The 27,179-nt window shown below is 52.8% G+C and overlaps 1 protein-coding gene across 2 annotated transcripts; it reads right to left on the bottom strand.

Moving 5' to 3' along the window:
• Positions 1-280: 280 nt before the first annotated feature.
• DNAI2 (dynein axonemal intermediate chain 2) lies at positions 281-26,811 on the bottom strand. 2 transcript variants are annotated; one of them, XM_002928962.3, is made up of 13 exons: positions 26,675-26,811; positions 20,957-21,150; positions 19,357-19,518; positions 18,213-18,334; positions 15,243-15,385; positions 14,182-14,295; positions 10,222-10,361; positions 9,069-9,191; positions 6,498-6,721; positions 3,106-3,241; positions 2,484-2,630; positions 1,494-1,721; positions 281-405 (listed from the first exon to the last, which is right to left on the bottom strand). In XM_002928962.3, exons 2-13 carry the CDS (start codon positions 21,137-21,139, stop codon positions 319-321), a joined length of 1,809 nt encoding a protein of 602 aa, XP_002929008.1. In that variant the 5' UTR covers positions 21,140-21,150; positions 26,675-26,811; the 3' UTR covers positions 281-318. The 2 variants fall into 2 exon arrangements, with proteins under 2 accessions (XP_002929008.1, XP_019665227.1); XM_019809668.1 differs by having other exon boundaries at positions 26,737-26,811.
• Between the last annotated feature and the right edge of the window lie 368 nt (positions 26,812-27,179).

Below are 27,179 nucleotides of genomic sequence, written 5' to 3'. Positions count from 1 at the left end.
CCCGAGGGAACACGCAGGGCCAGGCTGAAAGGCGGGGTTTGCTCGGCTGGCTGCGTGGAGGGGTCCCCAGCTCGGGCATGAGCCCTGCCCCTTCCCTCCCTCCAAGGGGTCCCTTGGGACTGGACTCAGTGAGTCAGTGGGGGCCAGCCCTTTGTGGGGCACGGGGTCGGGTCAGGGCCCCTCTGCTCCCGCAGCCCTCCCTCTGCTGACCTTTAAGGGAGGAGCTCAGCACCCACTTTCGAAGCCAGCGCCGTGCCAGGAGGTGGGAAACGGAGGCGCAGAGCGAGTGGGGCCGCGGGCAAGGCCGACCTGACCTTTCTAGATAGGAGTCTCGGCACGCTCCCCTTCTTCCTCCCCTTGGTCCTCTCCTTCCGCCTCCTCATCTTCCTCCAGAGCCTGGTGTTTCTGCAGAAACAGGGCAGAATCACTGATGGGGGGCAGGCCTCCCCTGCACCCGGAGAAGTTAATCCCCTGAGGCCGAAACCGCCAGCTGGTGGAGGCCTGGGTTGCCGGGGACTCAGGAGACCGCTACCAGCTCCGTGGCCTCAAGGATGTAGTGGGTGCTCAGAGCCATGGGTGTGGACGGCGGGCACGGCCTAGGGCATCTGACTGACTCGGGGACAAGTCCTACTTCTGTTGCTCTGCTGCCTGGGTGACCTCGGGCTAGCTCCTCCTGAGTCTCGTTGGTCCCCTCACCTGTAAAGTGGACAGGAGTCCTCACGGGGCTGTGGCCCGGACTAGAAATAATGGGCGTAAGGACCCTTCACCGCTCTCTCAGCCCTGACCCCAGAACTTCTGGCCAACTGCAGAAAACTTAAGAGAAAGGCAGGCAGAAGCAGGGTTGTTCTGTGCCCTGCGCTCCCCTCTGAGGCCCAGCTTCTCCAAGTAGAGTGTTCGAGCAGCGGGAGGAGCTCCTTTTGGGACCCGCAGCACCAAGCCCGCTGTCTGCCAGGTGCACTGCGCCGGGGAAGGTGCCACTGTCAGCACTGCCTTCTAGACGGCGGGACGGTCAGAGAGCTGGGACTCCAGTCTCGCCTCTGCCGTAAGCGGAGGGAGGTCTGTGCCTGGCCTTGCCACACAGACAGTGTGAGAATAAGGCCTCTCAGAGCCAAGTGTTTCCCAATGCAAAAGGAGCGGCAGGCGTCACAGCTGGGCCCCAGCCCCAGTGGAGGGAGACAGAGCGGGGAGGGCTCATGAGATGGGACCAGTTATGCTCTCTGCACACGTGTCTGTCTTCTGCCAGCCTGTCTGCTCCATCGGCACCCAGGAGCCCACCACCTGCCTCTCAAAAGTGGGACAGTCCTCCTGGAGACTTAGGGTTTCTCAGGAGGAAGGGCGTCTTTCCTCCCACTTGCCAGATGGACAAGTTAAGGTCCACCTGCTGAGGCCACTTGCCCGAGGTCACCCAGGAGGTCAGCGAGCAGGAGGAACCCAGGCCTGGAGCTCCCCCCCGGTGCCCCCCCACAACCCGACGCCCCCACTCGGGGCCCTACAGGCTTCGGCTTCTTCTTCATGGCTTCCGCCTCCTTCTTCTTCAGCTCTGAGAAGATGAAGTCAAAGAACTCCTCCTCGGCCTTGGCGACCAGCTGCTCCAGGTTGAGGGCAGTCTCCTCCTCCCTCTGGTCATCGTCCTTGCCCTCCGCCTTGCCCTTCTCCTTCAGCCGCATCTCCCGGTGCCTGGCCTCCAGAATCTTTTCCCGTCGGGTCTCCCGCTCAAATATCTGGGGCACACGGGGACAGGGAGGCCCGTGGGAGGAGGGCGGGGGCCAGGTTGACTTCTCTTTGCTCAGTGAAGCCCCAAAGAGCTCTGTTCTTAGCGCTAAGGGCAAGAAAGGAGGGCTGGCCATTGAGGTCAGGAGGCAGGAGCGGAGCTGCCAAGTCGCCCAGCTCTGAGAGGTTCCCAGAACATAGATGACAGCATGAAGAACGCCCTCAGGCCTGTGCGCTGTGGGGCCCTGGGCCCGGGGAAGCACCTGCTGGGGGGTGGGCCCGCAGTCCCAGCAGAGCCAGGGGGCTGGCCCAGGGCCTTGGCACCAGGGGTTTCAGTTTCCCGGTGTGACTATGGTGCTGGGGAGATGCCGCCTGTGTCCCCCAGAAGTGGGGGGGTGTAGTGACGGACCTCAGCCTCCCAGCCCCCTCCCCCAGGATCCCCGCCTTCCCTCTGTCTTCTCTAATGGTATCTCTGAGCTTTTGTTTGACAGGGTCAGCTGCAAAGAGATGTCATCTGCGAAGCCAGACACACTGACCTATTGACGGCGACAAGCCCAGAGGGGTGAGGTGACTTGCCCAGGGCTGCTGTGCTCCTGGGCCTGAAAGCCAGGCCGGGTCCACACACTCCTGACCCCACTTACCATGCTCATTTTGGGGACACCATGCCACCTCCCCAAAGGTCCACGCATTTCCCAGGAGGTGAGAGGGAGGGCCTGACGTTTTTCCCTGGCCAGCCTGCTCGGCCCTGTGCCGGGTCAGCACTGGGCACTTACGGAAGAAGCCGCGTTCTTCTCGTTCCTCTGGAGCGTGCACAGCCCAGTGGAGACTTCCAGCAGCGTGGCGGTCCCCAGCTGAGAGCCGCAGGCGATGAAACACCCGTTGTCCTGCACCCGGAGGCAGAACAGGGCCTCGTCACACACCTGTTGGGAGGGGCCAGGCAGACGTGGTTGGGGAGGAGAGACTCGTCCGTCCGATGATCTGGGCCCTGGGGAGTGGGTCGCTTCACCAAGCTCTGTGTTCAAACACCCTCGGTGACTCCCCTGACTCACAAAACGAGGGTCACACTCTGAGATTGGCTGTCAAGACCCTTTGCCTCCTTTGCTCATCTTCCACCCCCCTCACCCCCGCTTTGGGCCATCCTGCAGTGTCCCAAACCCCATGCCCTTCCATGGCCCAAGCCAGAAGGGCTCGGCTCCAGCTATGCAAATATGACATTAGCTTAGGCTCGAAGGGTCAGCTGCCAGGAGCCCACGTGAGGGCTGCCGGAGGAGTAGGTCTGGCGGGAGGACAAGCCAGGCTTTCTGCTTCTCTTTTCTTTCTAAATTCCCCTAGGTGATTCTGCTAGGCCACGAGACCCCGAGGGCCTGGACACATGGGTAGTGGGCTCTACATGACCTTTAGGCTGAGGGCAGGGTCACATTGCTTGAACACAAAGTCCCAGATGTCCAGGGTCCCGTCCATTTTGGTGGTGAAGAAAACCGCCGGCCTCACTGGGCTCCAGGCGCCGTCGGTGAGGTAAGCCATGTGGTACCTGTGGGGAGCCGGGGGTCACTGGTCAAGGACTGCTATGGTTGGGAGGGACAGAGAGGCCACTGAGCCACGGCTCTGGTCATCCAGACCCCCTGGACTCCAGGGTCTCATTGCTGGCAGGAAGTTCTTTCTTGTGTCTGACTCCTAGCCATGCCAACTCGCTCACTAGTAGTCCACGGTCTGCATTTTAAAGGCTCTGGTCCTGGGGGGCCTGGGGGGCTCAGTTGGTTAAGCAACCGACTCTTGATTTCGCTCAGGTCATCATCTCAGGGTCCTGGGATTGAGCCCCATGTTGGACTCTGCGTTCAGCAGGGAGTCTGCTTATCTCCCTCTCCCTCTGCCTCTCCCCCTGCTTGCACTCTCATAAATAAATAAATAAATAAATAAATCTTAAAAAAAAAAGCTCTGGTCCTTCTGAGGGGTTGGCCACTGGTGTTTCCCCACAGCTAAGTCCAGGGACAGGTGCATGTCGCTGGATCTGGGCCCAGTCTTCCAGCTGTGGGACTCACTGAAAGGAGTCAGAAGAAAAGTGTGCCCAGAAAAGTTCCTAATGTTGACATTGGAAGAGTGCTATACCTCCTCCTTGTGGGATCTAGGTTTTCGAAGATTTCTGCCGTGAAGAATGAAATCAGACTCTTATCTTCCACCATATACAAAATATCAACTCAAAGTGAGTTAAAGACTTAAACATAAGACCTGAAACCATAAACTTCCTAGGAGGAAACAGAGGGAAAAGCTCCTTGACGTTGGCTTTGGAAGCCATTTCCTGGATATAATGCCAGAAGCACAAGCAACAAAAGCAAAAATAAACAAGTGGGGGTACATCAACGTAAAAAGCTTCTGCACAGCAGGGCCTAAAAATGACAAAGCAACCTACGGAATGGGAGGAAACATTTGCAAATCATATATGTGATAAAGGGCTAATATCCAAAAGGGATATTAAGGGTTAATATCCAAAATACATATTTTGGATATTATAGGGTTAATATCCAAAGGGTTTGTATCCGAAGGGTTCATATCCAAAATATATAAGGAACTCATACCAAAAAACTCAACAGAAAAAAATAAAACCCAAATAACCCAATTAAAAATTAGGCAATGGGCTTGAACAGATAATTCTCCAAAGAAGTACAGTTGAACCAACAGGTTCATGGAAAGGCGCCCACCTTCACTCATGGACAGGGAAATGCAAATCAAAAACACAAAGGGATTAAAAAGAAGAAAAACAAAACCACACACATAAGGAGATAGCTCCTCACACCTGTTCAAATGGCCATCATCAAATAAGACAAGAGATAGTGTTGGCGAGGTTGTGGAGAAAAGTGAATCCTCGTGCATGGTGGGTGGGAATGCAAACTGGTGCAGCCACTGTGGAAAACAGTGTGGAGGTGCCTCAAAAAATTAAATATAGAACTAGCCTACGATCCAGCCATCCCACTTCTGGGTATTTAGCCAAAGAAATTAAAATCAGAACCTCAAAAAGATACCTGCAGCCCCATGTTCATTGCATCATTATTCACAAGAGCCAAGAGACGGTAGATGAATGAATAAAGGAGATGTGGTCTACAGATCCAATGGGATATTATTCAGCCTTACAAAAGGCGGTCAGCAACGTGGATGGACCTGGAGGGTGTTATGCTAAGTGAAATGAGCCAGACCGAAGAAGACGAATGCCACATGATCTCACTTATACGTGGAATCTTAAAAAAGTCAAACTCACAGCAGCAGAGAGTAGAGCCCTGGTTGCCAGAGGCTGGCGGGGAGTGGGGGGGGGTGCAGAAACAAGAAGGTGATGGTCAGAGGGCATGAACTTTCATTTATGCAAGATAAATCAGTTCTGGAGATCTAGTATCATCTAGTAATGCCTCTAGCTAACGATGCGTACCAAAGAGTGAAATCTGCTAACAGGGTAGATCTCATGTTGAGTGTTCTTACCTCCCCCCACTCACAAGAATAACGATAATAAAGGGGGTAGGAAAGAGGCGATGGGTATGTTTATGGCTTTGATGGTGGTCATGGTTTCACTTACACCCAAACTCACAGAGCTGTATGCAGGGAGTACGTACAGTCTTTTCCATGTCGATGACACCTTGATAAAATGGTTGAATATGTATTTATATATATTTTAATATAATAAAACGGTTGAATATATATTATATATGTATTATAAATATATTATGTATGTGTGTATATATATACACACACACATATATAATGAAAGAGTCAGAACCCGGGTAGGTGGTGTGGAGCCCTCTAACTCCAGGTGAGACCCGGAGCAAAGCGCTACCCTCTGTAGCCTCTGGGCGTCCCTCTCCACCCCGTGGAATAGGGAGTTTCGATCAGATTTCTGCTCCAAAAGCAAAGACAGGCTGAGTCATAAAGCCCCTGGAGAAACCCTTAACATGCCCGTTCCTGGGTCAAAGGCAAGATCCATTATAGCAGCCCTGGGGTCTGGATTAAATAATAATAATAATAATAATAATAATAATAATAATAATAATAATAACTCCTCCCAGGAGATCCTGAAGCACCCAGATTTGGGAACCACTGGAAGAGAAGGTGCTGGTTCGGGTCCACCGTGGCACCAACCCTGCAGGACCCGGGACCGCGTGAGCTGGAAAGGAGCCCACATGCATGAAGACTGAGAGGGCACCTGTCCCCCCACCTCACGCCTCGGCTCTGGTCTCTGGGCTCTGCCTGCCTTGCGACATCTCTGTGGAGGTGGCTCTCCTCGCCCCCCACTCCCGGGGGCAGTGGGACCACGCTGAGGGTCTCAGTCTCACAGCATCCCCTTGGCCTCTCCTCTGGGCAGACTGGGCGAGCCCAGCAGCTTCTCTGATCCAATGACAGAGCTCACAGCTCTGTCCCGCTCTGCTCCTACACATCCGCCCTCACAGGCGAGGGGACCCACCAAGCCGTCCCGATGAGCTGGCCAGATTCTTAACCCAAGCTTCCTGGGTTCAAACCCCACCTGAGCGCCTTACTAGCTGAGGGACCGGGAGCAGGTGGCTTTGCTTCCTCATGGCCCTGTCCCCTGACACAGAGAATGAGGGACAAGAAGAGCAATGCTACCTATTTGCAGGGTTGCCTTGAGGTCATGAAAATTAACCCAAGGCTGTTTGAAGCACGTTCCTTCGTGATTAGGCCGCTTCTGGCACAAGCTCAGGTGGGTGTGGAGGGGTGCTCTCTCCATTTTCTGGGGGGACACATGGAGGCTCAGGGGCCTCCCGGGCTGGCCCTCCCACCCTCCCTCTTACTTGGTCCACATGATGGACGACTCCCGGCTGTCCTCTGACCAGATGCGGGCGGTCCAGTCGCCGACGGTCAGGAAGTTCTTCGGGTAGAACGGATTTCTCTGCAGGGCGTAGATGGGGCCATGGTGGCCCGAGAAGGTGCACACGATCTTCTCGGCTGGCGTCTTGGCCTTGCGGTTGCAGGAGATGACAATGCCCTGCTCGGTGCCCACCATGAACTTGGTTGGCTGGGGAGGGGGTGACACAGGAGTGGAGGGCGCCATGAACGTCAGCTCGGGGCTTCGTTGTCACGGCGAGCAGCCTTCTGGGGCCAGGGAGGAGGGTCCGAAGGTGCCGGGAGGGCCTTGGGTTTAAGCCTCTGCTCAGGCTGTTCCCTGGCCCCTCCTAAGGAGCTGCCCCCACCCTTCCCGGCTTCATCAGACCCCACCCTCTGCGAGAACCTGCTTAAAGGCCCATCTCAATGAAACCCTCTAGACTCCTCTAGTCCCTGGAGAGACTCGTCAGCAGCCACATGATGAAGACCTCTTTTTTTTTTTTTCAAGATTTTATATCTGTTTGATAGAGAGAGAGAGCACAAGCAGGTGGAATGGCAGGCAGAAACAGACTCCCCGCTGAGCAGAGAGCCTGACATGGGGCTCCATCCCAGGACCCTGGGATCATGACCTGAGCCGAAGTCAGATGCTTCACCCACCAAGCCACCCAGGTGCCCGTGACGGACACCTTCTCATGTAGCATCACTGTGTCCACTAGGCATTTGGCCGTATGGGTCCTGAATGTCTGTTCACAGATAAAGTGAATGACTGAAAGAAGAGTGTAAAGCGCGAGTCTAGAAAGCCCCTCAGCCAGCCCCCAGACACTCCCTGCAAAACCGGGCTCTACCGTACACCCCTGTTCATAGCACCTTATTCACAGCAGCGGAGAGGTAAAAGCAACTTAAGTGTCCCCACCCCAGTGACACGGATGGACGAACAGAATGTGGTCTATCCATACGGCGGACTCGCATTCGGCTTTAAAACGGAAGGGAATTCATGGTTTTACAAAGAAGAGCAGGGGTGCCTTGGTGGCTCAGTCAGTTAAGGGTCTGACTTGATTTCACGATCTCAGGGTCATGGGATCGAGTCCGCGTGGGGCTCCGTGCTCAGCGAGGGGTCTCCTTGAACTTCTCTCTCTCCCTCTCCCTTTGCTCCCCCCTCCGCTCACGTGTGCACACTCTCTCTCCCTCTCTCTCAGATAAATAAATACATAAAATCTTAAAAAAAAAAAAAAAAAGAAAGAAAGAAAGAAAAAGAAATAACTGGACTCCAGGTTGGGGGTCAAAGGAAAGCGAAGAGACACAGCTTGAAAGACCCAGAAGTGAGTAAGGACGTAAACAGCAGGGCTCCTGCAAGCTAGTAAGGGGGAGAAGCACCCAGATCCGGATGGCCCCCCATGTCGCCAGCCTCAGACTTCTCGGTGGGGTCGGCCTGGCGAGCCTGCACCTGGAGTCAGAGCCCTGGGTTTGAGCCCCGGACGCCCCGTGTTCTAGAGTGCATGACTTACCACACTGAGACTCATCTGTTTATCTGGAAAGTAGGGGTAATAACACTATCTCTCAGGATGGTCGTGTGTGATTATGTAAGCTCATCACATAGGACAGTGTCCAGTGTCCAGCACAGCCTGTGCTCAGTCACCTGCACGGGACAGCTGGGGACTAGTGGTGGCCTGGTCGCCACATCCTGCCCTTGCTCTAGACGTCCCTGATTTCAGGACAGAATGCTTCTCTGCGTCCTCTCCACCCTGACTACCAGGCCCAGGGGTGGGGGTCAGTTAAATTGTCCTCCACCTCCCTTCACCAGCATTGGTTCCCCGGCCTTGGGCGGGGACTCCCGGGGCAGGGGTGAAGCCAGAGCACCTCCACCACCCAAGGGCCTGGGAATGATGTCACATGACCTGAAAGCAAACAAGGGATCATCCCCAAGGGAAGCCAGGCCTGGGCTTCAGCGAGACATAAACCAGGAACCAGCCCAAGGCAAGAGTCATCTGGGAAAGTTTTTTTGCTTTGGACGGGGGTCTTCATTTGCTGCTTCTAGAAGCTTCCGTCCTTTGACACATTCACATTACTGCTCAATTATGGTATTTCTTTCCCGTTCCTTCCCATCACTAAACGCTGTAACTGTGCCTGCACTCCGGTTTTCCAAGGAGCCTCCTCTGACCTCATTTCCCTCTCCAACATCTCCTCCTTCCCTTCAGAAAATGAAGCAACCCACCCGAGGCAGGGGCAGGGCCTGGCCTCTCCAAGTTGGTCCTGGACAGGGCTCTTCCCACAGAATGCGCCTTTCTGGAATTCCATCCTCTGCAAAAGCTCGCCCTCTGTTCAGCGCAGCCACCAGCTTTGTGTGAATAAGGTGGCTCGACTACTTTCCGCAAGAAACTCTGCTGCCCCCTGCTGGAAAATCCTTGGAAAGACCACGCAGGTCCAGGGTGACCGCAGGGGCGATGGCCCTCCCTGGAGCTGGCTAGTGCACGTTAGTCTGCCCTCCGCTCTGGCTGTCCCAGCGATGGAAAGTCGGGGAAGGGAGAGCTGGGGACACTCACCAAAGTAGACTCGAACTCCAGGGAGATGGCCCCCAGGGCGCTCTCCAACTGCTCCTTTCTGGAAATGTCCAGGATCATCACCTCGGTGGGTTCGCTCATCTTTCGGATATCCCACCACATGACCTGATTGGAGGATGGGCCAACTGTGAGACCGGAGGTCCCTCAATTCTCCTGGCATTTGCCTTCCCTACCCCTGCCACCTTCCTGGGGCCAAACACTGGGGCCAAAGGGGTGGATGTGAGAGGCGCCCAGCGACCTGCAGGACAAACACATTTTGGAGAACCACCACTCTGGCCCACAGTCTCAAACCTGGCTGGTCATCAGGGTTATGGGCAAGCTTCATAAAATCCAGATGCTGGGGCCTCCCTCCAGACCTATTGCATCAGAATTGCCAAATGTGGGCTCTGGAATCTGAACTCTTAAAGCCTCCCCACAATATGACGAAACATAACACTGTTGTAAATGCCCATATGCTTTGATCCAGAAATCCCACCATATGTTATAGGTGTGCCTTCACACGTGTGCAAAAACCTATATAAAATACACTGTTGGCAACATTATTCTTAGAATGACAACATATTGAAATCCACTTAAATAAATTATGGCATGCCCAATGCAGTTTTTTTTTTCTTTTTTTTTTTAAGTAGCCTCCATGCCCAGTGTGGAGCCCCACGCAGGGCTCAAACTCACGACCTTAAGATCAAGACCTGAGCTGAGATCAAGAGTCAGACACTTAACCGACTGAGCCACCCAGGTGCCCCTCTCAGGCAGTTCTTAACTTTCATTAACTAAATGAAAAATGTCAAGTGCTGATATTTACCTATGTGTGAGGTGTGCAGGAAGAGAGTGAAGAAGACAGGTGTATTTGCTCCTGTATACAGAGACTATCCCTGAAGGCAGCCATAAGAAGCTGATGCAGGTGGGCGTCTATGGGGAGGGGGGCTGGGAGGCTTGTGGGCAGATGTGAGAGCAAGGTGTTTCTCTGTCTGCCCTTTTGCACCTTTTGGATTTTGTTCCATGTGCACGTATTACCTACTCTTCAATTTTAAAATAAAAATGCAAAAAGGAAATGTTCCCCTGGGGATTCTGAAGGGGACCCAGGGAAGTGTCACTGCTCCCCACAACCCTGTCCCCTACAATGGCTAGCAGGTACCTGCCCGTCTGTGGATGCCGAGAAGCACTCAGTGCCTGTCTTCGACTGCAGCCAGATGGAGCCATACACAGGGTCTCGATGGCTGAACTCAAGGGTGGACAGCTCCGCCACTAGGCTGCCCTTCCGAGTGTCCCAACAGGCTAGCAGGGAGGAAAACGAGGGGAAGGTGAACGGAAGCTGGGCTCCCTTCCCTGGTGCAGGAAGCAGGCAATGGAGGGATGCTGCTTTTCTTGGTTTGGCAGGTGTGTGTTTTTTTTTGGAATCAGGGCTCGGTCCCAACCTGCCTGAGTTTCCTACTGACCCCTGAAGTTCCCACACAATCTCTGTGGAAAGACTCCCAGAGTGCAAGCTTTGCTCATTTCTGTTGAGCCCCTGTCCTGTGTTGAGCACCGCGCTAGGCCCTCGGGAAGCCTCTGGGAATTAGACTGTCCCTGTCCCTGAGAGGCAGGAAGGGGGACTGGCAAGTAGAGCCCATGCTGGGATTGCTCCGGTGAGGGACACATGGCGGTGGTCAGGGCAAGCTTCCTGAAGCAGTGAGAAGGAGCATGGACGGAGGATGAGCCTAGGATGGGGGGCGGCAGGCCAGCCAGAGAGAAGAGTGTCTCCACCCCAGAGAAAGACTCCTGAAAGTAAGAACACTGAGGCAAATCTCTCCTGCTACATAAACTCCTTTCCTTTTTTCCTCCACACCTTGGCTGCCCCTGTTGGGAGATGGGAATGCAGCTCACAGACCCTTTGCTCACACCCATTACCAGGGCATCACCCCTGCTGCTTTACCATGAAAGCCTCGAAACATATCTGGTTTCTGTCTTGACAGATTTCGTTCTCATTTTGCCACAAATGTGCAGCGAGGACCCAGTCTGTTATACAGAGCTATTTCTAGGAAAGCAACAAAAAACATGATCCATGTTTTGATTTAGGGAATCAAAGTCCAAGGCATTTGCCCCTGGACCGGCCTGGCCCAGAAATGGACTTTCTTAGCTAAGCTTGCTCAGCCTGGGCAGAGCAGAGCTCGGAGGTGGGCCCCCCTAGGAGCCCCTCCCACAGGCAGCAGAACCCCAGAGCCCTGGCTGCTCTGAGCTGGCATGAAAAACCCTGAAAGGGGTTATGAATAATGAGCGAGGCAAGGCTCCTGAATAAATCATGGCACAGTGGCTCCACTCATCTTCTAGAACTCTGGCACCAGGTAATTTGGCAGGGAGACTTGTGGGAGCCCATGTCTGTTCCTGGGCAGGAGGCGGCAGGTCTGAGAGAGGGTCAGAGGCCTCAGAAGAGTGTCTAAGAAGCTTCCCTGCCATCTGGCTCCTACCCTGGGAGGAAGAAGGGGTAGGAAGAGAACATGTGAAGGTAGGAGGGTAGGGAGTCCTTTTCAGGCCCAAGGTCACATCTGGCCTGGGGTGCAGCCATGGAGGCTGAGTGTCTGCTGCCTGGGGGCCAGAGGTGGAGGGCGGGCAGGCAGCCAGGGCCCATGTGGGCAACTTCCTTCCAACCTCCCTAGGGATCCAAAAACCAGTTTTCTAGGTGTTCCATCAGCAAAATCAGCAGACTAAGGACCTCTGAAAATCTTCTCCTCCATAAAAGCAATGAGAAAACTGGCAACAAATGTCAGTCAACTTTCTCAGAACAAGTTAGCCAAAAGCTTGCAGCCATCCAGAAGGTATTCAGGAGAAAGCTGAATGTTAGTGAGGACACTGAGTTTTGTAGCATTTTTAACTTGCCCTCGTTAAGACCCCACACTCTCTGAGTCCCACGGCAGCCTCAAAAAAAAAAAAAATAACATTACGCCTTCCTGGTGAAAACCTGAAGCCTGGCAGCCACAGGAGGGGCAATGTGGCCGGAGCTCATTCAGTCTCCTGTCCAAAGAATGGTGACTATATGACCCGTGTGGTGGTTCCCCTGCAAGCTGTATGTGTTCGACCTGACTTGGAGCTTGCCGAGTGAAAAAAAGTCTTATTATGGAAGCAACTGTTGAAAAGAATGATAATTACAGGCAACTGATTAACTTTGCAGCTTCCTGAAGTGGTGGGTAACAGGGGGGCAAACAGCAAACTAACCACAAAGCTCAAAGGGCAAGCCTGGAGGACACGACGTCCATAGGGGCTTTGAAAATCTCCGACATCTTTCTGGAGATCCAGAAGGGCACCTGCCTGGGTAGGGGGCTACATGCATGCCCAGAGCCATGCATATGCTCAGGAAAGAACAGAGGAGGTCCTAAGCTCTGCCCCTGGCTGACCCTGAGGCTCTGCACAGAGGCTCAGGCAGGGCTGGCAGCCGCCTTGCTCAGTGTTGCAGGCATGCTCAAACAGGCACACAGAGGCTCTCAGCAAAGACTGGTTGGCTGCAGGTACTTAAGGAAGTCCCTGTCCAGCCACTAAACTAACTAAGCAGTGACCACAGCAGCCACACACAGTAGAGTACAGACTTCACAGAACTGGTGCAGAAAATTCACTGAAGAAAGGAACAACGACAAATAGCAATGAAAACAAACCCTGTGCAGGCCTGAGTGTCTGATTCCCAAAGTTGTCACTTTATATTATGTAAAGAGCCATTTTCAACAAAAGAAAGTTACAAGTTATACAAAGAAATGAGAAAATATGGCCTGTACACAGGAGAAAAGACAATAAACAGAGACTGTCCCCAAGGAAGCCCAGCTGTTGGGCTTATTGGACAAGGAATTTAAATCATTGATTTTAAAGATGTTCAAAGAACTACAGGAAACGGTATCTAAAGAAGTAAAGTATGAGAATGTTACCTTGCTAAGTAAAAAATATCAATAAAGAGACAGGAATTATTATTATTAGAGAGAGAGAGAGCACATGAGCAGGGGAGGGGGAGAGGGAGAGGGAGAGAGAGAATCTCAAGCAGACTCCATGCTCAGCAGGGAGCCCGATGTGGGGCTTGACCCCACCACCCTGAGACCATGACCTGAGCTGAAATCAAGAGTCAGATGCTTAATTGACTGAGCCACCCAGGCGCCCCAAGAGATAGGAATTCTTTTTAAAAGGAAGAACAAAATAGAGATTCTGGAGTTGAAAAATATGTTCACTGGAATGAAAATTCAGTGGAGGGGCTCGACAACACACTTGAGCAGACAGAAGACCCCCCTGAGCTGGACATAGGTCATTTGAGATGATCCGTCTGAGAAACAGAAAGAAAGGGGGACGGAACTACCAAAACTGATTCAAGAAGACATAGCAAGCATGAAGCAATCTAGAACAAATAAAGAGGTTACGTTAGAGGGGTGCTTGGAGGGCTCAGTCGGTTGAGCCTCTGACTCTTGATTTCGGGTCAGGTCATGATCTCAGGGTTGTGAGATGGAGCCCAGGGTTGGCTCTGTGCTCAGGGCAGAGTGTCCCTCAGATCCTCTCTCTCCCTCTTCCTCTGCTCCTACCCCATGCTCTCTAAATCAGTCAATCAATCAATCGATCAATAAGAGGTTGCATTAGCAATTTTTAACTTCCAATAAGGAAGGACCAGATGGCTTCACTGGTGAATTCTACTGAACATTTAAAGAATTAGTACCAAACGCTCCCAATTATCAAAGGAAGGGAACATGTCCCCACTCATTGTGCATGGCGGGAATCACTCACACCCATTCCCGTACGGGTGTCTCCGCCTGCCTCTCCCGAGATGGACCTCCTCACAGGTCTCATTACCCCTTTGCCCCCAGCTACTCTATGCCAGCTGGGGGCAGGTGGGCGGAAATTCTCCTTGACTTTATATTTGACCTATAATTTTCTTAAAACTTTTTATTCTGAACTGGTTTCAGACTTATTTGAACTGGAGACACAACTGAGCTATCAGCAAACCCCGACTCGCCCGGATGTCTGGAGTTCATCCGCTGTGGGAAGTCCCCACGTCCCTTTGTGCCCCGCGGGAGGTCCGGGCAGGCCTGTGGGCCCTGGTGGACAGGGGCGGGGGCTGGGCTGGCTCCTGGTCAAGCCCTGGGCCATTCCTTACCGAGCTGCCCGTTGTAGCAGCCTCCCAGAAGCACGTGGGAATCCTTGGGGTTGTACTCCAAGGTGACAAGAGGAGAGGACGGCTTCAGGACAATTTCAGGCTTGTTGGGGTTTTCTATAAGACAAAGAAAAAATGGTCCTACCGGGTCTAGAAAGCGAAGGACAGGGTCAAACAGTTGAACCCTTCTAGAGGTGGGAGGTAGGAAGGACAGGGGTCGGGGTGGGGAGAAGACTGGAAACCCCTCCTGGCTGCCACCTCTAGGCCCCGGTGACCAGCATCTGGCACTCTGCACCCTAGGGGCTCTTCTAGGGCTTTTATTTCTGGTAATCAGGAGTGTGTGTGTGTGTGTGTGTGTGTGTGTGTGTGTGTGTGTATCCATTTTGTGGGTTTGGTAGAAAACCAGGTGTGACCACAAGGTTTTTACTTAAAGCCAACTCTCCCTGACTTCTCCAAGCCAGTTTCTTTGTCTGTGTGGGGGGCTAATGGTGGAGTCCACCCCGGGGTTGCTGTAAGCATTTGCTGGGTGGCTCAAGAGTGTCATGTGCTCAGTTCTGAGCTTGGCACTGACTCCTACTTGTAACGACTAACGTGTATTTTCACACTGGGGACAGTGAAGGGACATCTGACAGCGTGTAGCCCCCCATTGCCGGCTCCCTGCCAGGCTCACGCTCTTAGAGCGAGTCCTTTTGTCAACAAGGGTCTTGCTCCCAAGTGGACACACAGCCCCTCCCAGCCATGGGTGAAGGACAAATGCCAGGAAAGGTGGGACAAAGGTGAGTCTCTCTGAATTGGGATGTGATGGGGTCTGGTCTTGAATGCCCTGATCGAGGATCCGGAAACGAAGGGAGTTTCCTGCTTCTGACATGGCTCCCGTTTGGCTGCGCCTGAACCCAGACAGGGAAGGGATGAGCGACTTCCTGGGGTCCCTGGTCCCTCCCTGTGAGGGGCCAGCCCTGCGAGAGTCCCAGGCATGTGGCTTCTACCTTCCACTCCTGTGCTCTCCTCGTCTCTCCCTGCCCCCCCCCCAGCTTTCCCGGCCACTCGGACCCTCTGCTTCTCACCCAGGTCCCAGATGTACGACTCGTGGCTCATGCCCTCAGGTGCCCGTTGAAAATTCAAGCAAGAATATGCCACGGCCAACTTTCTGTTGCCATCGGGGTGCCAGGAGAGATGTGTGGCTGACCGCTTGATCTCCTGGGGATCCCTTTACGGGGGAGCAAGAGGCAGAAAACTAGAATGGAAGTGAAAGACTCCCCACACCTCTTTACCTCTTCTTTACTCAATTATTTCTTTATGAAAACTTTTTCATTTTTTTCTTTCTCTTTTTCTTTCTTTCTTTCTTTCTTTCTTTCTTTCTTTCTTTCTTTCTTTCTTCTTTCTTTCGAGAGAGAGAGCAGGGGAGAGGGAGAGAGAGAGAATCCCAAGCAGGCTCCATGCTCAGTGCAGAGCCCGACATGGGGCTCAATCTCATGACCCTGAGATCATGAGCTGAGCCCAAACCAAGAGTGGGACACTCAACCGACTGAGCCACCCAGACGCCCCACAGAGAAATTTAGTTTAAGAACAAAGTTTAGAGGACTCCCTTAATCAAAAATCCACTCTCACCAGCCATAAACAGAAGGCAATGCGGACCACTAAATCCATGGAAATAAAACATATTAAATTCCAGTCCGGTATTTCCATTTGCTGAAACTTTTGAGCCTGAGACCTGATTTCCCATTGTTATTGACATAAAAGGGAAAAGAGAGGATCCAGCAGTCTTGCTCCTCGGTATTTGCAAAAGAGTTGCAAACTTCTGTCCACACAAAATATTGCATGTGAATGTTTCCAGCAGCTTTGTTCATAATCGCCCAGACTTGGAACCAACCAAGACACCCTTCAGCAGGTGAATGGATAAATATGCCAGGGTCCATGCAGACAAGAGAATATTACTCAGCATTAAAAAGAAATGAGCTATCAAGCCACGAAAAGACAGGCTGGGAACGCAACGCACATCACTAAGTGAAGGAAACCAGTCTGTAAAAGGCCACAAAACTGTATGATTCCAACTACATGACATTCTGGAAAAGGCAAAAGCATGGAGACAGTAAAGAGATCAAGCGTTGGCCAAAGGTTTGGGGGTAGGGAGGGATAAGTAGGTGGAGCACGGGACTTTGAGGGCAGTGGAACTATTCTGTACGATACATTTGTCAAAACCCACGGAATGTACAACACAAGGAGTGAGCCCTAATGTAAACTGTGGACTTTGGGGTGCTACAGGCTGAGTCCCCCCAGGTCCCCCCAGGTTCATATGTGGAAACCTAATCTCCAATGGGATGGTATTAGGGGGCTGGCTGTAGGAGGTAATTCGGTCCTAAGCCATTCAGAATGGGATTAGCACCTGGTAAAGGGCTCCAGAGAACTCCCTCACCCCTTCTGCCATGTGAGTTCCCAGTAAGAAAATGGCCGCCTGTGAACCAGGAAGTGGGTCTTCACCAGACACAGAACCCGACCACCCTGATCTGGGACTTCCAGCCTCCAGAGCTGCTGTGAGAAAGAAACTTCTGCTGTTTATAAGCCTGCCAGGTGATGGTGCTGTATCAGAACGCTGGTTCATGACGGTGACAAAGGCCCCACCCTGGGGGGGGGTGTTGATGGTGGGGAGGGTGTGTGGGTGTGGGGCGGAGGGGCAGGTGGAAACTCACTGTACTTTCTAATCACTTTCGCTGTGGACCTAAAACTGCTCTGAAAAGTAAACTCTTAATTAAAAAAAAAAAAAAAAAGAGGGAAGGAAGGGGAATGAGCAAGAAGTAGAAAAGGCCCAATCTGAGACTTTGTCCTTGAAGAAATCAGAAGGAATGAAGGAAAGTGGGAATCCGAATAACTTTCTCACCCCGATTCCCCCACTTCACTCCTCCCGGGAGCACTGCTAGAGTGAGAGGAGTGCAGCCTGGGATCCAGGAGACCAGAGTCCCATCCTTGATTGGGTCAGCCACCCACTGTGTGTCCCGAGCACCGTCCCCTCCCTGGGGTCAGTCCCCTCATCTGTCAAACATAGAGGTTGGATGGGATGATGTCTAACCCACCATCCTGCTAAGATATCCCTGTGGGAGGTCAGACCCCCGGGGGGGGGGGCAGCAGGAAGGACAGCCCCGCCCCGGCCCCTCTCCTGGCAGCCCTTGGTCTTGCTCCACACACCGCCACTCAGCCCTGGATCACAGAAGGGTCCTTCCTAGTTGTGTTGGGACGGGGTCAAGTACTGCCCAGGACCCTTAGCAGGTCATGGTAGCACAATGAATCCCCCAGAGTTGGCATTTGAGGCTAGCCACTTACAAAATCGCAGGTATATATAATATATATTATATATATGTATATATATAATATATACTTTTTTTTAAAACAAAAAATAGAGCTACCCTATGTACTGTTCTGTACCTTGTTTGCTCTGGTTTGGTTTCACAAACTAAATCTTGTCCCGGAATAGGCTGGCGCCTTCATTCTGACAGCTGCGTGGCATTCCACGGTGTGGGCCTACCAGAATCGTTAGGAGTCCCCTACCGATGCATCTAGCTTGCTTCCTGTCTCTGGCGAGCACATGCCCCGCTGCAGTGAATGTCCACACACACAGTGATTCCACACACGCTACGGGAGAAAGCCCTGTTGTCAAACCGCTGTCCTTGGAGGTTATTACCAGGTACGTTCCCGTGAGTGTGGGACGAGGGTCCTGTTTGTCCACAGTGTTGCTGGGGCACGGATGTCCCGCACTTTGTACTCATTCTTCCCTGCATGAATCGACCCGGCTTGCACACAGCTTTGCAAATTCCCTTAGTCTTTCCCTCGCCATCTGCCCTCCTTTTCCATCAACCAGACCTGCCCCCGAGGTAAGCACCAGTGGGCTGCTGGCTGTTCTATTGCTCTGCTCCTTACCAAGTTCGGAGCACGGAGGGCATTGCACCCACGGCATGGGGTGATCGGCAAGGGGTGACCTTTAGAAGCTTGCAGCTGTAGGGGCGACAGAGATCGGCCAGATACCTGCCTAGCTAGAGAGGTACCTGAAAACGTTGATGGTTTTAGCTGAAGGGGCCTCCTCCATCACCTCCACCACATCTTCGTCGTCAAAATACTCCTGGTAGATGTCAATGGCATTATTCTGTTTGATGCAGTGCTCCATGATCTGAGGAGGACAGAGCGGGAGTTCTTGGCAGGAAAGGGAGGTTCCTGCAGCCTGACCAGGACTGAGACGGAGTCTGGGAGGGACAAGACCTGTCCAGCGGTCTTTCCCATCCTTCCAGCCCTTGCATTCTCCATGGGGGCACCATTATCTCCAAGGGGTTTCGTGAAAATTGGTTTTGGGGGGTAAAATAATATTACTTGTTATGTATAAAGCACAGATATATATACAGTACATAAACAATGTACATATGGTATTAAATTTTCATGGAGAAGGCAATTAGGAAAAAATGTCTAAAAAAGTTCATTGGGGGACAACAATGAAACAAAGGTGAGGAAACACTTTCCAGCCAAACAGAACTAGTAATCACTCCATATACAGCACCCATCTTCTGGTTCTGCCACCGAGAGGGCCCTTTCCATTTTTCCAGATGTCCAACAAGGAAAACCAAGCTTATGTGTCTCCTCTTCCAGGAAGCCTTCCCTGATCCCTTTAGCATGATATCAAATCTTCCTTATAGAACAAACTAGCAAGTCATCCCTCATTTTACAGCATGTTTTTCTACACTATACGGAGATATCTCTGTATTTGTCTTTGACCTCCAGTGGATTATAAACTCTGGGGCACGATGCATGTGAACTTTTGCAATTTTTTTTTCCAACTCATTTTTGCAGTCTCTGCTGTGCCTGGCAGAGGCTTGAAGCTCAGTCCAAATGTGCTGAATGAATGAATGAATGAATGATCCCTATTGGCAGGTGGCTGTTGGGAGGGGTTCTTTGGGGTCCTCTTTGTTCAAGGGGAGCAATTGTCAGACTCCTCCTAAAGCCTGCCCAGCCCTTGTACCCTCCCGTCTTCCCCTTTGTTCTGTTGTGGAGTGGTCTGCCTGTTTCCAGATAGAAGGTTCCTGAAGGTAGTCAGTGCTCTTGCCCGAGTAGCCACAGGAGCTGAGCACAGTGCCAGGCACGCCCAGGGCTTCACATGAGGCAGGGAGCTGGCATGATGGCTGGAGCTGAAGGAGGCCTTACCGAGCCGAGCTGCATGATGGCATTGATGTAGTTCTCGTCCTTCTCCACCTTCTTGCGGAACCGGATCGTCTGCTCCAGCTCCAGGGGGTTCACATCCTTGGGCCAGCCCCCCTCAACATGATTAATCCCCCGGGTCTCCATCTCAAACCGTTCCGTGTTGGCCTGAACCAAGAGCCAAGGGTGAGAACATGCCTGCCCCATGTGTAAACATGGAGCCATTTCCGCCAACCAGGATCTTGGGGCCCCCGCCCCCCCGGGCTCCAAACACTTGGGGATGGACCGATGAGGTGTCCTGGCCAAAGCCACAATACTGTCAGGTTCCAGCAAGGAACCTTCTGGTCCTCAGGTGGTCACAGGTAGCCACGGAAGTGACACCCTACAGAGCTAGCAGCTTTGCGGCTGATGCCAGGGACACTGGAAAATCCAGGTCTGACTTCATCTAAACCCTAATGGACCAGAGGAGCCCACGCATCTGTTCTGTGCGATCCCAAAGGAAAAAAAGCGAAGGAGCCTGCTCTGGCTTACCGTGTACAATGTCACGGGCATTGACACATGGAAATGATGGAAAGGTGGGGATTGCTCTGCCCGTTCTCTGCGGCAGGGAGGATGGTAGATACAGGTGTAGTTTATCCCTTAAACTCGTCACTTTACCTCCTTTCTATTTCCCCCCATTTAAAAAATTGTGGTAAAATACATATAAAATTTACCATTTTAACCACTGAAAAATGTCTGATTCTGTGGCATTAAGGACCTTCCCAATGTTGTGCCACCATCACCGCCATCTAGTCCCAGAACTTTCTCATCACCCCAAATGGAGACCCCAAACCCAGGAAGCAGTCACTCTCCTCCTCCTTTCCTTTCTAAGCCAGGGCTCGCAAAAGCGACAAGTCTGCACAGGGCGGAGACCCCGAGGCCATCCTGTTTAGTTGGCTGCTCCGTGGACAGCATCACCCTGGTCCCCGTGACAGCAATGAGCCCTGGGAAAGCGAGGAACTCAGTGCGTTTGAACCGTGAGTTCCTGGGACCACCCACAAAGTGTTTTTGGCCAAATCAAGTGTGATTTTCACGGGGCTGATTTGGGACCTGACCAAGTGGCTTCTTTCCTTCAAACTAGTTTTCTCTCTGCAGCACCTGGCATAATTGAGGCGGCTCACACACCCGCTTAGACAGGCAGGGAGCTCAAACTGTACCGTGAGGCTCCGTTCTCCTATCATGGAGGCCCCTCTGACAGAACTTTCCACAGCCACCTTTCCTTTCCACAAGCTGGGCAGGTGCTTGTAGACCCGAATCCCCACTCCCTCAGTTTACCTCTCCCAGCTGCACCACATGCCTGCGACAAATCTTGTAAGAGTCTTAGAGGTGAGACCAGAGCCCGCAGGAGAGCGAGCATCCCAAGTCATGTTCACCTGCCCAGAAGGGCTGGTGTGGCATCTTTTTCCGCCCCTGGGCACCATGGTGGGTCATGGGGCCATTCTGCCCTCATACTTCCAGCATCTGTACTGGGCCACTCTCACTGGCTTCCAGTCCCCCAGATGAGTCACCCAGGCCCACCCTGCCCGACCACACCTCCACCGGCCCGGGCCCCGGGGCAGGGTCCCACCTCGTGTTCTGACATGCTGGTGGAGCACTGGATGCCCGTGTCCACTGGGTTCCGCTCCACAAACTGCTCGGCCAGCTCAGGGTTGGGCGGGATGTCGATGTTCAGCTCGGCCTGGCGGTCCGAGAAGTTGCATTGCTTCCCGAACTCGCTTCGCTTCTTGACGTACACGTACACGATCTCCATGGTCCCGGTGGCTGTGGGGAGCAGGGGGGGGGTGTGCGGTCAGGGGCCCCCACCTGGCTGCTTCCAGGTCCCCACGGGCCTCACCAGGGGTGCCTCCAGGTTCCCAGTCTGGTTGACGGGAGGGGTCCTAGGGGATTTGTTCAGAAGCCACATCTGCGTTTTAAAAAATCATCTACAGAGGGGCGCCTGGGTGGCTCAGTTGTTAAGCGTCTGCCTCGACCCAGGGCGTGATCCTGGCGTTCTGGGATCGAGCCCCTCATCAGGCTCCTCCGCTGGAAGCCTGCTTCTTCCTCTCCCACTCCCCCTGCTTGTGTTCCCTCTCTCACTGGCTCTCTCTCTCAAATGAATAAATAAAATCTTTAAAAATAAATAAATAAAATAAAAATAAAAAAAATAAAAAATCATCTACCAAGTAATGACTATGTGCATTATCTTCCGTTCTTGCATCTGCCCTCCGAGGTGGACAATAACATCGCCATTTCACTTCAGAGGAATCTCATACTTTGAGATGCCCTGCCCAGGACCATATGGCTAATAAGAGGTCCAGCCTCTGCCTGACTCCACGGCTCTTTCTCACCAAATGATGGTGTTCACCGAGCTAATATGCTTATTAGGAGGCTGGAAGAAATCTTGAGGCAATTATGTTGGACTAAATCCCGTGCCATGAACTGGACCTGGTCATACAGCACATGGATTTGAGAGCCTCAGGCCTCTCTGGACTCCCACCCAACCAACCACCTGATTGTCCCCAACTCCCTTCCCAGAGTTCCAGGTTACTGGACTCGACCCTCCACCACTCCCAGGGCCCCCACTGGAGCCTCTTCCGTCTACATCACTCCAACCACGATGGGGCTGGGAGTCTGCTGGAGAAGATGAGAGAGCCAGCCCACCTCCCAACAGGCAGAATAGTTGGGCCTTTGAAAGACTGGTCACAAAGGGCACAGTGGGGAATTGAAAAGCAGGCTGGGCTGGGCACTGACTTCAAGTTCTGGTCCTGCTACCCCCCAGCTGTTTGACTGTGGCCGGGCCACTTGGTCGGTCACTCCCACACCTGACCACTCAGGCTCTGAGCCGCTGAAATGCAAGGCTTTGGCACACGGAAGGGTTTTCTCATGGATGCTAACTGGAAGTCTTAGAAACGCAGTGGGTAGTTCCCACAGATTGCTTTTCTCTCCACTGACCCCAGTCACGCCAGGAGACTCTGTGGGGTCTGAGAGCTCCATGCTGGCCAGCTACGAGGTCTTTCTATAATACTGTACTACGGAGGTGAGCAGAGCTGCCCCTTTGCTGGCCATTCCTAACTCTCAGAAAGTGCATCTTTGATGGCAGGTCCCCCAGGGCTCAGACTGTGGGTCTGTGAGACTCCTGGGCCTGCACAGAGCCCTTGGATGAGCGGGTGGGAGCCGTGGGAAGACGGCTGGACAGGAGCCTTGCTGTGGTCGGATTTACAACCGAAGGTCTTTGGTCACCCAGAGTTTAGGGTGCTTGCCTGTGAGCAGGGGTTGTTACCTTTGAATGGAAAGGGGAGCTGGTGGGAACGTACTTGGAGGACATGGGTCCTGCTTTTGGTAAAAACCACGAACAGATGTCCAAACTTAGGAAACAGATGAAAAATGCATCACAGGTGATAGAGGAGTCCCTCATTTTACCAAGCAACGTTGTACTGTAGTTTTTGCCCAAAATGCCCTCCAGGGCACCCAACATGAGTCTATTTTTAAAAATAAAGAAATTTAATGACATAGACTTTTCTAGGAATTCATAGACTTTATGAATGCCAGATTTCATGCCCTGTATTTATTCTTATAGTTTCCATTCTTTCACTTACTCATTCAGCAAACATTTACTTGAAGCTGAATTATCAGGAAGGCGTGGTACTGGCCTAAGGACGGATGTGTATATCAATGGAACGGCATCAAGAGTTCAGAAATAAACCTTTATATTTATGGCCAACTGATTTCTGAAAAAGGTACTAAGGCAGCTCAACGGAGAAATGATGGTCTGTTCAACAAATGGTGCTGGACCAACTGGATGTTCACACAGGGCAGAGTGACCATGGACCCCCTACCTCACACCACACACACACACACACACACACAGATTAATACAAAATGGATCACAGGCATTAATGTAAGAGCTAAAACTATAAAACTAAAGGGGAAGAACACAGAGGGAATCGTCGTGACCCTGATAGGGCAGATTCCTTAGATATGGCATCAGAAGCATGGTCCATAAAAACAAAAACAAGAATAAATTGGACTTCATTCAAATTAAAAACTCTGTACCTCAAAAGATAACATTGGGGCACCTGGGTGGCTCAGTCTGTTAAGCGTCTGACTCTTGGTTTTGGCTCAGATCACCATCTCTGGGTCGTGAGATTAAGTCCATGTTGGGCTGCACACTGGGCGTGGAGCCTGCTTAAGATTCTGTCTCTGCCCCTCCCACCCCCAGCTCACATACGCACGCTCGCTCTCTCTCTAAAAAAAAAAAAAAACAAAACCCAAAAAACATAACATTAAGAAAATGAAAAGACAAGCCGTAAACTTGGAGAAAATACCTGTAAATCGTGTCTGATAAAGCACTTGCTTCCAGAATATATAGACACCTGTGGGGTCCCCGGCGCTGTGAACAGTAGTTTGCAGGTGTCCTGGCTGCATGCCCCCCACAGCCCCCCAGATGCAATTCTCATGCTGCATATGAAGAAACCAATGCCCAGAGAGCTTAAACACCTTGTCAAAGGTCACAGCTCTCAAGTTGAGGCAGAGCCAGGGCCCAGGCCCGTCTGGCTCTAAAGCTGTGATTCTTCACCTTGGCTACACGTCTAGAAACTCCTGGAGGGCTTCATGAAACCACAGCACTCAGGCTGAACTGCAGACTAACGAAATCAGAGTCTCCCTGCGGGATTTTTCGAACTCCCCAAGTAGTTCCAGTGTGCAGGCAAGGCTGAGAACCACTGACTTAAAATAAGGGTTCTTGATGTCTCAGCCAGCGTGTCTCAAACCTGGGATGTTCGTTCACAGAATGGAGATTCCCAGGCCCCATCTTGCATATGCTAAGTGTCTGGGGCGGGTCCTGGCAATTTGTGTTTTTCCTGATTCCCCTCATGCATATTACGACCAGACACCTGTCTAATCTTCCTCCCTTCACCTCCAAAGCTGCAAGGAACCAGACCAGTGGGCCCTGGCTGCTGGCCCCTGGGATATAGGGCCAAGAGCTGTATGACAGCCCAGAAGCACGTGCCTGGGGCGGCCTTGGCCTTGGAGTAGCTGAGGCAGGGGCAGGGGAGAGAGGGTGGGAAGGACCCTCTTACTCATTCAGGGAACCTCTTACTCATTCAGGGACCTCTAGGTCCCTTTGCATCCACATCCATTGTTGCTGAAGACAGCGCCGCCCCACCCACTCCCAGCCCCAGAACAGCTGGACCTGAATCAGACTTGCAGAAAACAGGATTTTCGTTCTTTCTCACAGTTTGGAAACTCTCCTGTACCAGGAGAGTTAGAAGCGATGGCTTGGACAGCAGAGGGTGGGAAGAGAAGCACGACTTACAGGAGGTGGTCCTAATGTGTTCATTCTACACGGACAAGCGTTGAGGGGCCACAGGGCAGCTCCGGGGTCCCCCCAGTCATGGGCTGCCTGTCTCTCCCTCTGTGAAAAGACAATTGCTGAAAAAGCCAGCTCTTTGGAGATACAAGGAGGCCTAAGAGCGTGAGGAAACTCCAGGGGCACAAAAATAACCTCTTCAGCCCAGATCATATTTTAAACGGCTTTGCTTTCCTTCTTGATGCTTCCCATGGCCTAGGCAGGAGTGAGAACAGAGGCATTGTTTTCTATCTGCAGGCAGACAGAGGGGACATTTAAAGGCTGGCCCGGTGACGGGAAGACAGCTCATTCAGGGACCCAGAGCAGGCTCTTTCTCACAAGCTGGCAGGGCCCGAAGATGAATAGCGAGGTCAGCGCAGGGGTCTCAGGTCTCTCCCCGCTTGGTGAGACAAGCACCACTGGCTGGGCTTCCCCAGGCTGTGCTGTCTGTCTGCAAAGGGGGCTTCCGGGGGGGGGCAGGGGCGGTACTGCTGCCCTTTGGGAGTTTGGGGAGGGGGTACCCCACCCGTGGGAACCTAGAGACCCAGGGGCACGCAGGACTCTGTGGGGAGTCTCAGACACAAGAACACAGAGCGCTGGAGATCTGCTGGTCCGAACATCAAAACGCCAACTGTCTCCCATGTCTCAGGACGGTCGGAGTGGAACCTTCACCAGTGACCAGCACTCCTCTTGCACAACGACAGTGAGCAAAGTGATTTCTGGAAAGAACCTCCCTGACTTAAGAGCAAGTGTGTTTTCTAAGCTTGGGGCAGGGCTGAAGGAGTGGTGGGGTTGAGGAGCTCAGTTTGGGAGCTTAGTAGGGAGGCAAGAGAATGGTGGCTGCTTTCCCTCCGTGCTGGACTCCACCTAACATAAAGACAAGAACATTGTCCTCTTCCTCGTGGTCCCTGTGCCATGGGACTGATGGTCTCTGCGCAGGCACCTGGCTGGGCAGAGGTATGTAGGTGGAGAGCTTCCTTCCCTCTTTCTTACGTCCTTGTGCACCATCTAGAACATGGGGTCCTAAGGGACTCACTTGCCTTCAAATGAGGCAGATCTCCCTAGGAATCTACCCCGCCCCCTACCAGGGAACCCTATCAGGGTAACACGAGGCACACTGGGGTCAACCTGGGGTGAGCTCCAAGAACGTGGAGGATGAGGACAGGCAGAGGTGGGAGGAGGTCCCCAGGACCCAAGGGTACTGCACTGGCGTTTACCTGCTCTCCCCACTACAACGCTCCCACCTGAGGGCAGACTATGGACTTTTCAGTCACCCCTGTCCCCAGCGCCTGGTGCAGGAAGGAGCCCAACACTCCCCCTGTCACATGCTGAGTACCAGCCCTGTCCCAGGGCTCTCCCCTAGAACTCTCTCCCCGCTCCTCTTCCATTTCTGATCAGAAAAACAAAGCACAGCTAGGTAAAGATGTGAGAGGAGGGAACACCGGGTCTGAAAGCCAAGAACACACTTCTGTGGTTCCCGAGATTGTGATAAACTTTGAACGTGTTGCAGGAAGGTGAAATTAAACGTGTGACCTTGAGCGTGGTATCCCAATGGGCATACGAATGGCCCCCTGGGGCTAAGGAGCATATAAAGCCATGCATTTAGCCGAACCCCCGCCTAGTCGGTGATCAATCATTATGAATTCCCTTCCCTCCCCTCTTATCAGAAAGCCCACCTCCCGCCACTCCAGCCCAGACTGTACTTTCCAGCCAGCCAGCTGTGAACCCTTTAGAGGTCTCCCGCCCCCCCCCCCCAGGAGGCTGGTGGATCAGAACCAGACTGACTGGGAGCACGGGGCGTAGGAGGCTAGGTGACCAGAACCTGCAGGGTCCTGTGACTCGGGAGTACTGAGGGCAGCAGCACGGATAGGGCGGGGACACCAGACACCCATCGTCTGGCCGAGCTATCCCGGAAGGTTGCCCCCACGAGAAGCTTCTTGAACCGCCGCTGATTATTACCCTCGGCGGCTTCACTCTCCTCTCCTCTTCAGCCTCCGACTCCTCCCGGCCCGCGCCCTTACCCTCGGTTCTCTCCTGTCACCACCGCCGGGCCGCAAGGGAAGCACCTGAGTCCAGGCCCCTACCCCCAGCGCTTCTCAAACGGCTCAGACTCGCGGAGTTTACCTGTTGCCTAGCAACCCTGGCCAGGCCAGGACGCGGGGCGGGGCTGAGGGCGCCCCGGAGCACGTGACCGCCCATCCCGCAGCATCTGGTGGAGGTCCCCAGAGTTAGGAGAAAAATTAACCAAATGAGTCAAACACCGGTGCTAATAAACGTTTGTGGGATCTCTGCCAAGGTGCTTGTCCAAGTCTCCAAAAATGCATTGGACAAGATCCTGAGAAAATGCAAATTTTTGTAGTCAGAGCCTCGGAAGTCCTGCGCCCTGGGTGGTGATGCCCGCTCTGCTATTTCTTTGCCTGTGGTCTGGCAGGTTGTCTTACTGCTCCTTCCTTCGGGTTCCTCG

This window comes from Ailuropoda melanoleuca, chromosome 13, assembly GCF_002007445.2.
Source record: "Ailuropoda melanoleuca isolate Jingjing chromosome 13, ASM200744v2, whole genome shotgun sequence".
NCBI classification, from domain to species: Eukaryota; Metazoa; Chordata; class Mammalia; order Carnivora; family Ursidae; genus Ailuropoda; species Ailuropoda melanoleuca.
This window is presented reverse-complemented; position numbering and strand designations above follow the sequence as displayed.